The sequence below is a fragment of the Cladophialophora bantiana genome, assembly GCF_000835475.1.
Source record: "Cladophialophora bantiana CBS 173.52 unplaced genomic scaffold supercont1.17, whole genome shotgun sequence".
Lineage (NCBI taxonomy): Eukaryota > Fungi > Ascomycota > Eurotiomycetes > Chaetothyriales > Herpotrichiellaceae > Cladophialophora > Cladophialophora bantiana.
This window is the reverse complement of record NW_015971591.1, coordinates 652,215-667,962: the sequence shown is the minus strand read 5'-3', so window position 1 is coordinate 667,962 and position 15,748 is coordinate 652,215. Positions and strand designations below refer to the sequence as shown.

At 53.9% G+C, this 15,748-nt stretch overlaps 5 protein-coding genes across 5 annotated transcripts; 1 reads left to right on the top strand and 4 right to left on the bottom strand.

Moving 5' to 3' along the window:
* Window positions 1-415: 415 nt before the first annotated feature.
* Window positions 416-1,560, top strand: Z519_10200 (uncharacterized protein; the record flags this gene model as incomplete). The annotated part of the gene is made up of 3 exons (XM_016767917.1): window positions 416-679; window positions 830-1,221; window positions 1,353-1,560. The coding sequence occupies 3 exons, from the start codon at window positions 416-418 to the stop codon at window positions 1,558-1,560; spliced, it is 864 nt and encodes a 287-aa protein (XP_016616015.1).
* An 805-nt stretch (window positions 1,561-2,365) lies between these two features.
* Z519_10199 (uncharacterized protein) lies at window positions 2,366-3,842 on the bottom strand (the record flags this gene model as incomplete). Its single annotated transcript, XM_016767916.1, has 4 exons — window positions 2,366-2,878; window positions 2,946-3,340; window positions 3,475-3,685; window positions 3,780-3,842. 4 exons carry the CDS (start codon window positions 3,840-3,842, stop codon window positions 2,366-2,368), a joined length of 1,182 nt encoding a protein of 393 aa, XP_016616014.1.
* Window positions 3,843-5,176: 1,334 nt separating this feature from the next.
* On the bottom strand, window positions 5,177-6,931 carry Z519_10198 (uncharacterized protein; the record flags this gene model as incomplete). Its single annotated transcript, XM_016767915.1, has 4 exons — window positions 5,177-6,291; window positions 6,346-6,438; window positions 6,493-6,699; window positions 6,748-6,931. The coding sequence occupies 4 exons, from the start codon at window positions 6,929-6,931 to the stop codon at window positions 5,177-5,179; spliced, it is 1,599 nt and encodes a 532-aa protein (XP_016616013.1).
* A 1,510-nt stretch (window positions 6,932-8,441) lies between these two features.
* On the bottom strand, window positions 8,442-10,476 carry Z519_10197 (gamma-glutamyltransferase; the record flags this gene model as incomplete). The annotated part of the gene is made up of 4 exons (XM_016767914.1): window positions 8,442-9,755; window positions 9,817-10,166; window positions 10,220-10,238; window positions 10,297-10,476. The coding sequence occupies 4 exons, from the start codon at window positions 10,474-10,476 to the stop codon at window positions 8,442-8,444; spliced, it is 1,863 nt and encodes a 620-aa protein (XP_016616012.1).
* A 776-nt stretch (window positions 10,477-11,252) lies between these two features.
* Z519_10196 (uncharacterized protein) lies at window positions 11,253-15,016 on the bottom strand (the record flags this gene model as incomplete). The annotated part of the gene is made up of 3 exons (XM_016767913.1): window positions 11,253-14,587; window positions 14,642-14,725; window positions 14,779-15,016. The coding sequence occupies 3 exons, from the start codon at window positions 15,014-15,016 to the stop codon at window positions 11,253-11,255; spliced, it is 3,657 nt and encodes a 1,218-aa protein (XP_016616011.1).
* Window positions 15,017-15,748: the final 732 nt, after the last annotated feature.

Below are 15,748 nucleotides of genomic sequence, written 5' to 3'. Positions count from 1 at the left end.
TCGGCACTTAGGGAGTAGGTCCTGAGCCCTTCGTGGGGGATTTCCTGAGGGGATATTGATCGCGCCGACAACGGGCTGACGAACCACAGGGTGTTCCCTATGACATTTTGTTTTGGATTGAGGGGCAGGCATGCCCTTCGAACACCGTGGGGCCTTTGATGATGACCTTGGTGGTGGTTGTGAGGAAGAGGTAGGTGTCGCAGGTTGAACTTCTTTTCTTCTCTTCTGGTTTTCAATTTCCTTTTCTGCTTTTGCCGGAACAGAATTACCATCCTCTGAAAGTTTTCTTGTTGTTTCTGGCCCGTCGGTGCCCTCTTTGGAATAGACATATACATACTTGTTGTTCTCTAGCGGTACATCGCCATAAGAGAGGAAGGAAAAAGAAAAAGGCAAACTGCAGTTCTAGCAAAGAAAAATGGGAAAGGCAACACACATCATCCGCTTCGTCGCGAGCGAGGACAACCGCGTCCATCTGGGCCAGCTAGTCGACACTACTCGGGACGTCGGCCTGGACAGCGTCGAAGGCAAGGAAATCAAAGCGTACCTGATCAACGGCTCGATATTCGCGCCCGAGGTCACGGAACATGTCTACACTGTCAAGCAGCTGCTGAGCCCCGTGTCGATGGAGGACTGCAATTACATTCGGTGTCTGGGGTTGAACTACATGGATCATGCAAAGGTCAGTCCAGTTCTGTTCAGTCAAACGAACTCCCTATACAAGTCACAACCCATTACGTGTGCCGGAGATCTCGGCTTCCCCCTCGCTCCTCCTGGCTCATAGAACGACTACATCGTCAATACTAACAACTGGGATACTGGGGGGATATAGGAAGCAAACATGGCCCTCCCTAAGGCTCCCATCCTCTTCACCAAGCCGCGCACCGCACTGGCGGACCCCTACCCATCCGCGATTCCCATCCCCAAGGCTGCCCAGGACGGCACGTCCGACTACGAGGCCGAGCTGTGCGTCGTGATCGGCAAGACGGGCAGGGACATACCCGAGGACAAGGCGCTCGACTACGTGCTGGGGTACACGTGCAGCAACGACGTGTCGGCGCGCACCATGCAGATGTTAACCACGCAGTGGTCCTTCTCCAAGGGGCTTGATGGGAGCTGTCCGCTGGGCCCCGTGCTGGTCACCAAGGACGCGATTCCGGACCCGCAGAGCCTGAAGATCAAGGCCATATATAACGGCCAGGTGGTGCAGGATGGGAATACCAAGTATGTCTATGTCTCACTCAATCCTCGTCCTCCTCTTCCCCCTCTTGTCATCTAAAATCCCATTCCCTTTCTCTCCATCCGACGATCCCCCTCAATTGACCTCGCTTCGTGCGCTGCGCACGCCTGTACAGGGACATGATCTTCCCCATCGCCAAGCAAATCAGCTACCTCTCGCAAGGCACGACGCTCGAGGCCGGCACCATCTTCCTGACGGGCACGCCCGCGGGGATTGGCTTCTTCCGCACCCCGCGCGTCGTCCTTGAGCACGGCGGTGACATCCGCATCGAGATCGAGAAGATCGGCACCCTGGTCAACAAGGTGCGGTATGAGGAGTGGTAGTTGGAATCCCTGGGGCTGGTTGGTTGGTTGGTTGGCTGGTTGTGGGGGTGTATGTGGCTGCGTGAGAGGGTGAATGGGTGGAAACATGGACTCGGTCGGGAGAATTCTATACATGTGAGAGGGCATATAATGCTCATATACATACACGTATACAGGCGCGCACACATATGTACGACATGTATACGTTGTATGTACGCATATGTGCGCGCCTCGGGGTAGAGGAAGCCGTCGAGCCAAACGAAAGCAAAGCAAAATCGTACTCCTTTACGATACTAAGAGTATCTCTCTCTCTCTCTCTCACATAGCGCCTTAAAAGCCTAGATCTCATCTTCGACTCGAGCACGACCATTTCAAACCCAAACAGCCGCGCCCAATTTACTGCTCGAAATTCGAAAACCCATCTAAAGGGATCCTAGAAGGACAGATGCTCGTCACTTTGCTTGTTTCCTTCAGAACAGACTCGATGACCATATTTCCACACTATCTGAATATCACTGCATTCATAGCACCAACTGCATACCTCCGTAGGAATATCGTGCGTACCAAACGAAAGCCATTCCGCAGCGCTCGACCGAAGGTACTCCCCAGAACACGAATACGCCTTGCTGTGAACTGGGCCGATATCTCAGGAACTCTTTCTTGATACTCATATTCGTAAGCACGGCCCTTGGGGCATTGTGCCTCTTTTCATCCTGCCGTTCTCTCCCGTGGATGGACATACCGTTCTTCACTTTCGTGATATACTCTTCGCTGCCGGATCTCCGTATTCCATACTTTCTCGAATATCCACAATCCGGCTGCTCTCCTACTCCAAGAAGGTCTGCGGCACCTCAGGTCCCCAGACTGCCAAGCCCTCGTGCTCCGCGGGCCCATATCCGACCGGCGTGTCTTCGTTTACGAGATCTCCATCAGCATAATGCTCGACCATAAACCCCGTGACATCCCACCAGTAGTCGAAGATCTGTGACCCAAGAATATGTCTCCCGACGCCCCAGACTGGTTCATACTTCTTCTCTGCGAGCCATTGATGACCCAGGAGTTGAGTATCGAAGTCATGCACTTCATACGAGGAATGGTGTACGTGTTTCTCCTTACCGGGGACGGTGGTGGTCATGAAGAAGGTGTGATGGTCGACGCACTTTTGACCTTGGTCGATAGACGCGAAGAGAGCGACTTCCTTGCGTCCCGGCTTGCCGGTGGCAGGGTCGATGGAGTCCTGGGGCACATAGAGGATGTCGCTGGGGTAGATGTTGAAGTGGCGTGTGTACCAGTCCATCTGAGCGGGGAAGTTGTCGACGTTGATGCCGAAATGACCCAGCTGTGAGAAAGAACAAACCGTCAATCAAGGCTCAATGGGTTAAGTGGCGTTGTAGGGTGCAAATTACCTTGTGAATAGCCGCCGGTCCAGGCTCAAACCGCTGAAAAGCCTTCTCTCTGGGCTTATCTGTCTCATCGTTCACAACCAGTTTACCGGGCTTCTTCCTCTCCTCCTTAACTTCTGCCTGACCATAAATAAAGCTCACGGGGAAGCCCTCTGGATCGGCGATGGTGACAATGTACCCACCTCCGGGGGCATCAGTCATCTCCTCGATGCCGTTTGTGAGGACTGTGACGTCGGGAATCTTCAACACCTTGTCCAGCTCCTCTTTGGACTCGACTTCAAAGGCACCTCCCAGGAATTTCTTGGGACCTTGACGGGCGTAGTAGACGTATTGATCTGGGCCGTAGCCACGGAACCAGCGCTCGTTTTCGCCTTTCTTGACCACATGCATGCCGAAATCTACCAGGAAAGAAAGCAGGGTCAGTCAACTTGCCGTCAAAGATGGCTCAAGTAGATATAGAAGAACGAGTTTTGGAGTAGATGGTTGAGCGGACTCCCCCGGCGTACAGTACGGGCAACATTATTGGACTGACCTCTCAAAAAAGAGGTGATCTTATTCAGATCAGGATGCTGATATCGCATATGGCTCAACTTGGCAAGTCGGACCTGCTTCGCGACGTCGATGCCGCGCTTCTTCTGCCACTCGCGCTTGCTCTCAGAGTCTGGGCCTTGCGCGTCGACATCACGAACCGAAGCACCGCGGTTGGGGCTCGGTCCGCGAGAGATGGTGCCGTTGGTGGAGGTCTGTTCAATAGGTAGGCATGGTCAGAACTTGTTGGAGTTGGGAGGAAGTACGTTGTGTTAGGAAGCAGCCGGAGAGGGAGAGGCTTTTTCTTACCTTGTCACCATTCTTCAACGCATCCTCAGTGATGTTGTGTTTTAGCTCGTCGAGTTTATTCATGGCGGCTTCTTCGGGTTCCTTGTCGTTAGGATGGAGGTCCTTGAGTTCGATCCAATCTGTTGGTCGCTACCGTCGGCAAGCGGTAGTGTGAAGTAGTAGGGTCGCTAGGTAAAGAAACAATTACTTGAGTGACTCGCTGTTTGACCTGATTTTTGATTTCGTCAACGGGGAAGGCAGGAAGCTTGCAGTTGCTAGCCTTGTTCTTGATCGACGTGCCGTGGAGTTCAGTTCGGTGACGGTGCAAAGCCGAAGGGCAAACACGGGCTGAATACAAAGGACGTCAAGTTGAAAAGGCGGTATAACAGACAATGGAGGGTATATGCGAATCACAGGCTTTTAAATGCAACAAGAGTGTAAAGGAAGCTGACGTGAAGGGGCCTTGATGGTCGTTCAAGGCCACTTAAAGCAGTTCGACCACGACGACATAAAACATCGTATGGAACTACCCCACAGTCCACAGTGTGAACGAAGATAGTCCGCACGGTAAGAGCATTCAAGGGGCAATCCAAGGGGGGGGTTCCAGCCCTCTGAGTCCCTTGACGAGAGCCCCATCCATCCGCGAAGGCGATCCAAGTCCCAATGGAGTATCTCCAGGGCGAGCTCCGCGTTGTGTGGCGCTCCGGGTACGACGTCCAAGACCAATTTGACCGATCAATACCGTCCCCGCAGTCCATTGACCCCAGTCCAATATCATAAAGGCTCGCCTTGTTGCCCTGTCGCCCTCTCGCCACGATCACTTTGTTGTCGGGGTTTCCCCCCGGGTTCCAGGGGTGACCGGCTGGTGGATCGCGAGCTGGAAGCATCTGTCAGCACCCGCGGTCCTGATTCCGTTGCGTCAAACATCTGGTCGACTGTGACGATCCACGACCAACGGAAAAGTGCCCCACGATCTGCCGAAATTGTAGCGACGAGATGCATGTGGGGTCGTTCGGGTCGTTCTTGGAGAGCTGGTGGGACATCAGGAGATGCTGATGAGCGAGGCATCCTGAGTCTGACAGGCCCCCTGGCGATGCATTGGTGTCTGATGGTTGGATCCAGAGGGAAGAAGGATGACATGACCGAGAGTGGGTGGGGAAAGACAGCAATGCATACTGTAGCACTGGACGACAATCTGATAATGCAGCCTTGCACACCACAACACCAACTTGACCCGTTCACTGGCATAGAAATGACAGGCTCTTGCAACAACACACAGCGACTAAAGCGACTTGGGCTGGTCTTGCGTCATCTCAGCACTTTTCATTCATTGTCGTATATACATATTATATATTAACATCATGCTCCCATGCACCGTCCGCATCAGTTCATGGCTACCTCATCTGACGCTAGCACTGTCAGTAGCTTGTGCTTTGCAGTGTCGTGAACGGTCCGACAGTTCCCAAGCTCGGAATTCGGCCCAGGAGGAATTCAAGCATCCGGTAAGCAGCAGACGGAGCATATTGTGGAACCATGTGTCCAGAGAGTTCAACCGTGGCCAGAGTCAATCCTCTCTCGGTATGCCATTTCCCCATAAAGCCCGAACCTGCAGTCGAGCCCAGTTCGAAGTCGTACTCGGTGTAGTAAGGCACGTACATGTCACCGAAATGCGAGGGCGGAGCTGAGAAGCCCTGAGCACCGTTCCAGGTCATATTCTGGATGGCAAGCAGAGTGCCGTTGTAGATCAGGATCATGTCGAGAATCCCGTGACCGATGATGACTCGGTCGGCGCTTTCAATCACCCCAGGAAGGACACTCAAAGCAGACGGCGGCGAGTTATCCGTGTTGTTGACAAACACGTCCACATTGGTGCATTCCAGCCATTCTTGCCTGGGAGCGTGGATTGCCTTCTGCACATCACTACGGTTAAAATAAATCGAAGCTCCCTGAGGCACGTAATCGAAAGAGCCAGGGAAACCGAGCACGTCCCACAGCAGTGGACACGTCGTCGCCACTTGGTAAATATCAAAGCACGGATTGATTGCCGTTGCAGCGAAGAAGACTGCATCGAAGGTATCGCACGAGTCATCGCTCAGATCGACGTTGGGTGGCGTGGGCAAGGGACCCTTGGGAGGGAAGACTAGATTTTCCTCCATAAAGGCAGTGTATCCGCAAGCGTCCGACATGTTATGCAGTTGTTGGACAAAGGTGGCGTTGAGATCGAGCAGTGGAAGCCAATAGTCGACAAATGCGGTCACCGGAATATGTTCCTGGACCACATCGTAGCTCAAGCTCGGGTCGTAGATCATGATCGAGCTAATATTGTAGTAATCGGTGTCGTTCGCATTGAACATGGCATCGGCAATGTACGGGACGTAGTAGCCAGCGTAGGATTCGCCTGCAATATAGACGGTGTAGCCTTGCATCGAGAAAAGCTCGACAAAGTTCTTGAAGAAGCCAAGGAACTGCGAGGCGACGTCCTTTTCAGACGTGGCCGTTGGGGTGCCCTGACTGAAGCCAGTGCCAACCGGTTCTGTATCAAAGTTAGCTCACCAACCCAACGTCAATCGTCATTAGTGAAGCTCACGCTCAACCCAAACAACGTTTGTCAGATTTGTCCACGACCATTGGTTTCGGACTGGCTTGAACGTGCCGTATTGCCAAAGGAAAGGTCCATTTTCTACCAAAACCTGTTAGGAAGTGGCCTAAGGCTCTGGATCGCAATTCTCCTCACCTTGCAGAAAGCCTTCCAAAGAGCTGCACCCGGGACCCCCATTCAGCCAAATGAGGATCTCATTGGTCGCATTTGGGTTCGACGAAGGAAAGAACCAAAAGTAGAGCTCCGAAGCATTCTTTTCGCTGGAGATGGGTAACAGACCGGCGTAGGATTCGCCCACGTCGAAATCCACGTCGGGAATGGCGCTGCCATTGACGGCATATCCTGGAACTGGGTCAGCCACGCCCTCCCAATAGAGTTGACGAAACACACTTTTGGTCGCATTGTTCAAGAATTTATGCGGCGCTCGCTTCTCGAGCTGCGGCACCGCAGGATGTGCTTGAGGCGCCGCGGCTCTCTTGAGCTGTGGGAGCTTCTTGCCCACATGCTGAGGGCTTCTGCGTGCTGAAGACAAGGAAATCAGGCCCAAGGCCAAAGCAAGGATGGAGAACTTCATGATTCGCAACAGATGTATAGAGTGAAAGTCGCACCGGAAGCTGCGCAACAGCACTCGAAGAGGGAAGAACACAAATAAAAGGAAATCTCAAGGTCCGTCAAGCGTTCCCCTCCAAGCTGGGGCATTTCTCGCTTGCTGGTGCACCATGATGAAAGCTTTGCCTGATGATTCTAGGTGTTTGTCTCCACCTCGTGGTAGCATCCATGTCACCCAGGGTGGTACAGAATGGTGATTGAACGATAACAAGATCATGCAGCTTCCCGAGTAGCCAGGCGACGGCCAAAGCCGAAGTCAGATTGTGCCATTCCCGCAGGAAAGCGTGTGGGAAGAGACATTGCAACGCTGATCGAGAAGCGCTATGCAGAGCAAAGCGGCAAAGAGCCAGTCAATGACGCGAGGGAGGCAAGGTACATGGGAGGGCGGCGAGGAAGTAGGAAGTAGGAAGGAGACGGTTAGAGACGATCTCTCAGGATTGGTCTACCGCCCTTGATGATTCGTTCGGAGGGTGCTCGTGTGCCTGCGTATAAGCTGATAACGAGTCCCTGCTACAGGCATGTAACCTACCGAGCCGGATCTTCTCCACTAGAGCTTCGAGAATGCCCCAGTACGCAAGCATTGGTCTGCAGCTGATTCGGCGCAGCAAAGATTTGGTCCGCCTGACAAAAGTACGTAGGGAAGCTAGGTTGGTTGCGCAAACGCTGTGAGACGAATCGTCTGTTCAATGAAGGAAGGGCCCCGGAGATGAGGGATTCAGGGCCAATGTGGCGACAAGATGCGAAGGGATATGGAAGATGACCAGTGGGCAGGGAGGAGTGAGGTGCGAGCAACAGAAGCAACGCAGACCAGGGAGGGACTGATAGCGGCAAACACCAGCCGTGGCAACCCCTTAGCGGAACTCTAGGTAGGCAGGTACCTACAGCCATTAACCATCAGCCTAGTAGCCACAAGTTAGTTAAAGCCTTAGCTAGTTCAAGCCCCTACTACATAGCCATCCACTGCTGATTTTATGCTTCGAGAAAAGCTTATCCCCCCCCCTGCCCCCCCTCTCTGTCCCCCGCTACAGCAGATCATCGTCCCCATCGAATGTCACTCAACCGCTGGGTGCATTAACCTCTTGAGGCAGGTCAATGTCGTTCATTCACGAGCAGCATTTTCAATCGGCGATATAGCAAACTTCCCGGACGGCCGAACCATGTACGAGGGATTATGATTACACACTGCACCTTTCATCTGCGACAACAGCCACCTATTCAACCTCTGACCCTCTCAAAATCAATGTAAACCAGGGACTCGTATTCGGAAACTTTTCATCCCTCTCATGCACGTTGGGCACGAGGCTCAAGCCGCCCTCGGCAGCCAACTACTAAAATGTAAGATCGTCACCGATCCCCCGCGTAGCCTCTCGGCAAGCCCCCAAGGCTGAGCGTGTGGCTGGCTGAAGAGCAACCATCGATGGGAGGGAAAAGGTGAGTAGCCTTGCTTGCCCATACTGCTAAATAGCTATCATCTTTTATCCTGGCAAAGCACACCCATCGCCTCGCATGTCACTTCCGCCACTGTACACCACCAGGCCGGTCTCTTCATCGACGTGTCTCCGAATAATCTGTCCGCGCCCAAACCTCGCTCGGCTGAATCCATGCAGAACCTCAACATCATGCCCCATCTGCTTCAGCACCTTGATCACGGCGTCCTCGATCCCTTCTTCCACATACACAGTCCCAGCATGCAGATCGCCTTCTTGAGGCATTCCCGCACCAATGCATATTCTTGGGGCGTCCAAGGCTTGTTGCGGGTTCATGCCAAAGACTTCCATGTTGAGTAGCACTTGAACGTGACCCTGCGGCTGCATGAAACCGCCCATCACCCCATATACCGAGTGCAGTTCTCGCTCCCCTTCTTCCCCATGGGTAATCATCCCCGGGATAATCGTGTGGTAAGGCCTCTTCGCACCCTGGTAGATATTGGGATGGTCTGGTGGTCCCAGCTCGAAATTCGACCCTCGGTTTTGGAGCGTAAATCCGCAGCCCTGAGGGATAATGGAAGATCCGAACCCTTCGTAGTTGGAGTTGATGAAGCTCATGCCATTGCCCTCCTTGTCAGCAACGGCGAAATATACCGTGTCGCTATGATTCTGAGCCGGACTCGGTCCCGGCTGTCCTTTGCTGTACACACCGGCCTTGTCCTTGTTGAAAAGCTTGGCCCGTTCCGCCAGATAAGGTCGTGAGATCATGTCTGCAGGCTTGACCGGCATGAAGTCTGGATCCGTTACCCACCAGTTCGCGTCAGCAAATGCTATCCGAAGTGCCTCGATCACGGCATGGAGGTGTGCGGCACTGTTGTGATCTTCCTGGGCAAACGTTGGGATTTGCCTCATCCGCTCAAGCTCTTCCAAGATGCCGAGAGCCATGAGGGCAACTATGCCCTGCCCGTTCGGCGGATGCTCCCACAGTTCGACAAAGTGATCATCTGGCGACCCATTCGTCACTCTTTGGGCTCCCATCTTCTTCACATTCTGGGCGTTGAATCTCAACGAGATAGGCTCTGTCTCCTGGGCGCCTCGGTTCATATGGTCTTCAAGGTCCGACAGTTCCATATGCCCACCTCGAAGCTTCAGGACGTCGACAATGGCCTGAGCGATCCTTCCACTGTAAAATCCTTTCTTCCCCTCTGCTGCCAATGCCCTGAAGGTCTTTGCCAAGTTTGGATTTTTCATAATCTCACCAGCCCGGGGTGCCCGGACAAAATCTTCGGAGTGCTTGTCTCTTTTAAGCATTTCGCGGAAATTGGGCGAAGCGTGCCTGAGGTCTTTTTCACCTTCATGCCACTGGGGGTGTCTTAGCATTGATACCCAACAGTCAGGACGCAAGAGTTCAGACAGCACTCACCCACATTGCAGAAAGCTCGCTGACCGGAAACCCGTTTTCTCCCAGTTCGATTGCCGGCATCAGGATCTGCTCCAAGCTCAACTTTCCGCTCCCAAATTTCTCAATGGCATCGACCCATCCTCCAGGTGCGCCGGGAACCGTGACGGACAGTGCACTGAGGACGGGAATTTTGCCAATCTGTGACGGGGCCATGCCCAACTCTTGCCTTACTTGTTCGAGAGTAGTATTCTTTGCACTGCGTCCCGACCCATTGAGAGCATGGACCTTCTTTGTCTTCGCATCGAAGAAGAGACAGAACATATCTCCGCCGATACCGGTCGAGGTGGGCTCAGTCATGTTTAACGCAGCGGCTGGTAGAGTATCAGGGCAAATCTGGAGAGGGCAATCAAGGTTCTCGACATACCAACTGCGACAGCAGCATCCTGGTCGTCTTGTCAGTCATGCCACGGTCATTGAATCTTCAAGTGCATGTTCGCTTACAGCGGCATTCCCTCCCATCTTTAAGATCCTTTGCCCCGCCTCTGCGGCCAAAGGTTGTGTGCATGCGACCATGCCTTTTGTGCTGTGGACGACGCTCCTTCTGCTCGGGAATTTCATCAACATGGGAGTGTTACCAGGGAAGACGGCTTCCGCCTTCATGTCTTTGCCTGTGGAGACCATCGTCGTAAACGACCTGAGGCTACAAGGAAAACAGAGACGGCAAGGCAAGAGTGGTAGCTTAGGGAGTGAGCCACGAGGTCGATGGCTGAGGGTCCTGCAGGGGTGCAATTGGGGGAGATCAGCATCAAACGAAAGGCAAGAAGAAAGATAAATATGCTCGACACGCTGGCTTGAGTCAATGGCTCCCAGAGTCCTTGGGGGGGCTTCTTTTTGCCGGAGTAAATAAATTACTTAACCGTTGCAGCATGCGAGTATGCCGTCTGCCCCTCCATGACGTGCAGGACTGGACAGGACACGTCCATAGATGAGGGGCCATATACATGAAACGAGCAAAACTACTTGCCGTGAACCCTCGAGCTTGGGATTTTCCGGCAGGTCATCGAGGCCATCAGGACTTCTCCGTTGAGTTCGAGGAGCGTGCTTGAACTACGAAAAGCTGACGGAGGCGCCGGTCGCTCCCCGAAAGAGCGACGACGACCGCGAAGTTGGCCGTCCGGAAATTCAGCGCCCGTCTTTTCAAGATAATTTGGTCATTCAGGACATTCACTAACTACCATCACCGTACATTGATCCTCCTAACACAATTGACACACTAGTAATACAAAGAATTGGCCGTGAGACCAATCCGCCGCCCAGAACATACGAGATCCTCCTCAAGCGAGCGCTCTGGATCCTCCATTTTCCTCCACCCCTGCATGTGCTGTCGACAAAGTGTATCCCAGTCAAGCCCATTCTGCTCTCAGCCTTGTGGTGATGAACATCTTCGGGACGCCGTATCAGGCACCCACCCGCTCTCCACGCCAAATCTCTCGAACAGTCGTGTGCTCCACCAGCGTGTGGATTGCCCTGCCCAAGATTCCGAACCTTGGAGCTGTTCGAAGCTCGGTATGGTACTGCCGATCCCGTCTCGAACTCGAATGCCTCGATGGCTTGAGTCGGTCTTCTGCATCCTCATCCCTGCTGTCTCGCTCTCGGTCTGAAGCCTCTCCCCGAGACCTGTGGTGCCTATGGTCGCGGCCTTCGTGATGACGGCTTCTGGTTCTATCTCTTGATCTGTCCTTCGGAGGGTCGTCATCATTCACCTTGATCATGAGGAGGGGTTTGGTATCGCTCTCTCCTGTCGCCATCCTCTTGAGGATGTCAGGAATCGGTACCACAGAGGAGCCACCACCACCATGGGTACCTGCACTGCTAGGCCGCCTCGTTCTGTTTCTGGGCTCACTGCTGCTCTCGGTTGTAGCATCTCGAGATGATTCTAGCGATTTCTCCTTTCCCTTGCCTTTCCTTTTCGCGGAGCGCTCTGCCTCTTCGATATCCGCCCTTCGCCTCTCTTTTTCGTGGCGCCTACGGTGCCTCTCCTCTTTGGTGGTGTTTACCTCTGCCTGATGACGGCTTTGACCATCTCTGGCGACAGGTTCCTCACTTTCGCGTCGGGCCCTCCTGGCTCTCCTCTCCGCTCTTTCACGCTCCTTTTCTTCGGGCGACGATTCGTGTCGGCCATGCTCTTTGTCTCTGGACTGCTTTTTAATCTGTCTCGCGAATGCGCTGTCGAATAGCCCTGCTTCACCCCTGCTCCTCTCAAGCTTCCCTCTATGCCCGTGGAATTGATCTTTCGAGCTGCGTCCCCGTTTCTCATGGTACTTCCTTCGTCTTTCCTTTAGACCTTTGGATGCTTCTGACACCGCAAGACCGCCCGCAGCGCCGACGACTGCGGCAGCGGCAGCGATCGGAATTGCTAATTCTTCGGGTGCTGGTGCTTCTTTTTCTCCGGAAGCCGCCTCTTCTTCTTCAGGGCCAGGTTCCTCCACTGCAGCTGTCTCATCATTCGGTTCGGCTGGTTCATCCGCAGGAGGTTCTTCTTTAACCGGCGCTGGATCATCGGCTGGCGCGGCGTCGTCTGTTGCTGCTTCTTCTACTGTTGCTTGGGGCTCCTCATCAACTTCCGCTACAGGGTCTTCGACTGCCTCTTCTGCTGGTCCTTCCGTAGGTTCTTCCGCGGGTTCTTCTGTGGCTACTTCTGCCACAACTTCTTCGGAGGCCGGCTCTTCTGCAGCTTTTTCTGCAGCTTCTTCAGCTGGCTCTTCTGCAGCTTTTTCTGCAGCTTCTTCAGCTGGCTCTTCTGCAGCTTTTTCTGCAGCTTCTTTTGCTTCCTCTTCGAGGACTGCATCGGCGACTGGCTCCTCGGTAGGGTTTTCGGCGGCCTCTTCCGCAGCGGGTTCTTCCTCAGCAGGTTCTTCCTCAGCAGGTTCTTCCTCAGCAGGTTCTTCCTCAGCAGGTTCTCCTGCATCATCATGCTCATCAGCATGCTCATCATCATGCTCATCAGCATGCTCATCAGCATGCTCATCAGCAGCCTCATCAGCATGCTCATCAGCAGCCTCATCAGCATGCTCATCAGCAGCCTCTCCAGAAGCTTCCTCGGCGGTTTCTTCCACTGGTTCGTCTGCTGGTTCGTCTGCGGGTTCTTCAGCAGCTTCCTCGGCAGCCTCTATAGAAGTCTCTTCAGCTGCTTCTTTCGCTGGTCCTTCCACTGGCTCGTCTGCTGGTTCCTCGGCGGCTTCTCCTGTAGCAGGTTGTTCGGGGGTCTCTTCGTCAGCAGGCTCCCCAACGAGTTCCTCGCCGGCCTCTTCGACCGGCTCTTCAGCGTCGGCTTCTTCGTGTGTCGGCTCTTCAGTCGACTCTGGCTTTTCAGCAGCTGCTTCTTCGGGCGTAGCTTCAGCAGATGGCTCTTCCGATGCTGGTTCTTCGGCAGAAACCTCCTCGGCGGCATCGCCTATTGGTGTATCTTCAGCCTCGCCTATAGCCGTGTCTTCAGGAGGGTCTACTTCTGTTGTTTGTTCCGCTTTGTTGTCTTCAGCCGCAGCCTTCTCCGCAGGTGTTTCCTCTGGGGGATCCTCTTCCGTTGAGGCCTCTTCTGCAGGTGCTTCCTCTGCTAGGTCTTCCTGTGCCGGATCCTCTTCCGCTGGGGTCTCTTCTGTAGATGGTTCTTCTGCTGAAGGCTCTTCTGTTGACACAACCTCTAGAGGGTCCTCTACTGCGGGTATTTCTTCTGTAGACGTTACTTCCGGTACGTCCTCTGGAGGATCCTCTGCTTCAGGCGTCTCTTCTGCAGATGCTTCTTCCGGTACGTCCTCTGGAGGATCCTCTACTTCAGGCGTCTCTTCGGCACCAGCTTCCTCATTTTGGCTGGAGTCGTCTCCAGCCGCAGGTGCCTCGGCGCCGGATTCTTGTGGTACCTCCTCAACCGCACTTTCTTCCACCTTTTCTTCAGGAATGGGGTCATCCGAGGCTGTGTTTTCCTCTGTATCGTCATTATCCCCGTTCCCGTCGGCCTCCGCAGTCTCAGGCGCGGGGGCCTCGTCCAAGCCACCCTCTTTTTCTTCCGCAGCCGGAGGGTCGGGCTGCGCATCATCTGCTGCATCTGCGGCGGCAGCGTCACCTTCGTTGCCGTCTGGCACCCCTTCTATCACAGCCTCGTCGGCTGCTAGTTCTTCGCTTGCCTCAGCTGGTTCTTCTGGCTTTTCGGCCGGCTCTGCGTCTGCGGAATCGTCGTTGGATTGGTCTTGATCTTGAGCTGGAGGCTCTTCCACATTATCTGAAGGGTTGTCTTCGGTTGGGGTGCCCTCTTGAGATGCTGGGTCTGCAGCGGCGTCAGGTGCCTCTTCTCGTTCATCTGCTGCAGATGCATCTGCGCCCTCTTCACTTTCTTCGGATGGCTGGTTAGTATCGGCCGCTGACTCCGGAGAAGCAGGACTAGCTCCGACGTCGGACATGGCCTTTTCTAGGACTTCAGTGATTTGCTCAAGGGGAGCATCAGCTTCTTGCATTTTCTCAACTACTTCCACAACTGTTTCTGGCTCCGAAGATTTGTCGCCTCCACTTGATTGAACGGCGGTAACTTCCGATGAGCCTTCAGGATCCGTGTCTTTGTCTGGACCCTTGGAATCGTCTTCAGCGGCTTGCTCAACAGCTTCATCCGTTGGCTCTGCTTGCTCGGGTTCTGGGCCAGAATCCGCAGCATCTGGTGGCCCGTCGTCAGCATCTTCCGCTGCAACATCATCGTCCTTCAGTTCTCGGCCCTCGGCGGAGGCGTCAGTGCCTGCTCCTTCTGCTGGCATGAATCGGTTAGAGCAACTAGGTTTAGATATACTTGTGCCGCGAATACCTGTATCTCTAGATTCTCCTTCTATCACCCCCTCTTCGGCGCCAGCGTGTGCTGGCGGTGTTGTATCGTCCATGGCAGCGATATCTAGAGAAGACAGTGAGAGCAGGAATTATATGTTTTTTGTGTATGAACCTTACCGTCGCTTTCTTTGGGAGTATCTTCGGCCGGAGGGGCAGGAGGCTCTGCTACGTCGTCAGATGCGGTGGCTGCCTCCTCATTCTTCAACTGGTCGTCAGTACCATGGTTGCTTGGATCAATTTCGGCGGGTGCAATGATAGGATGTAGGGAGTATGTAACGGCGCTTGGATCAAACGTTTGCCATTGATAAGCAGGAAGTTTGGCGTACTGGAACTGGGACTCGTATGGCAGAGCCATCGCCGATGTCTTTGGGTTCACTGGGTTCATCCAGCCAGGGGTTGACAGTAGTCTTCTTATTCTTTCTCTTTTTAGCCTTTCCCATGGCCGATGCCTGGGGTGTTGAACCTCGCCGCTGTCAGGCCAGATTCTCGGAGCTACCAATCCGCCTCTTTGTGCAAGGATCAGAAACGGTGCGGAGGGGTCGGAAAGCACGATGACGCGACGTAGCCGGCAATATTGTAGGGCAAACCCCTCAAAAACCTCGTAAAGTGACAGAAATTGTGTATAGGGAAAAAGGAGTGGCTGAAGGACACATGGTGGTGTGAAACCTGGTTGAACGGAAGGGGACCTGCAAAGCCCAAGCATGAATCATCCCACCGTGCAGCATGGCCCAAGCATGGGCTCGGCCAAATGATGAACAAGGGACCATGGCATCCCGTTTGGGAACAGCATGGTCCGGCAATTGGACCACGTCAACGATGAAATGCTGGTCCGGCGCACATTGGAGAGGGCGAGGTCTGCAGAAATCATGCAGCGACGTGCGGGTGGGAAATGATACAAAGCAGCATAGCTCTGACTCAAGGTCAGACAACTGCAACAGTGAGTGGCATAATCCAGCCCAAATGGCCGTAATTGGACGAAATGTGCATAACCAGGGGCCACGATTGGATCGCGTAGAGCGCGGAAGTTGTACCTAGACTGATGCCCAACAAACACAACTGGTCAGCCAGAAGGGAAAATTCTGCGGCC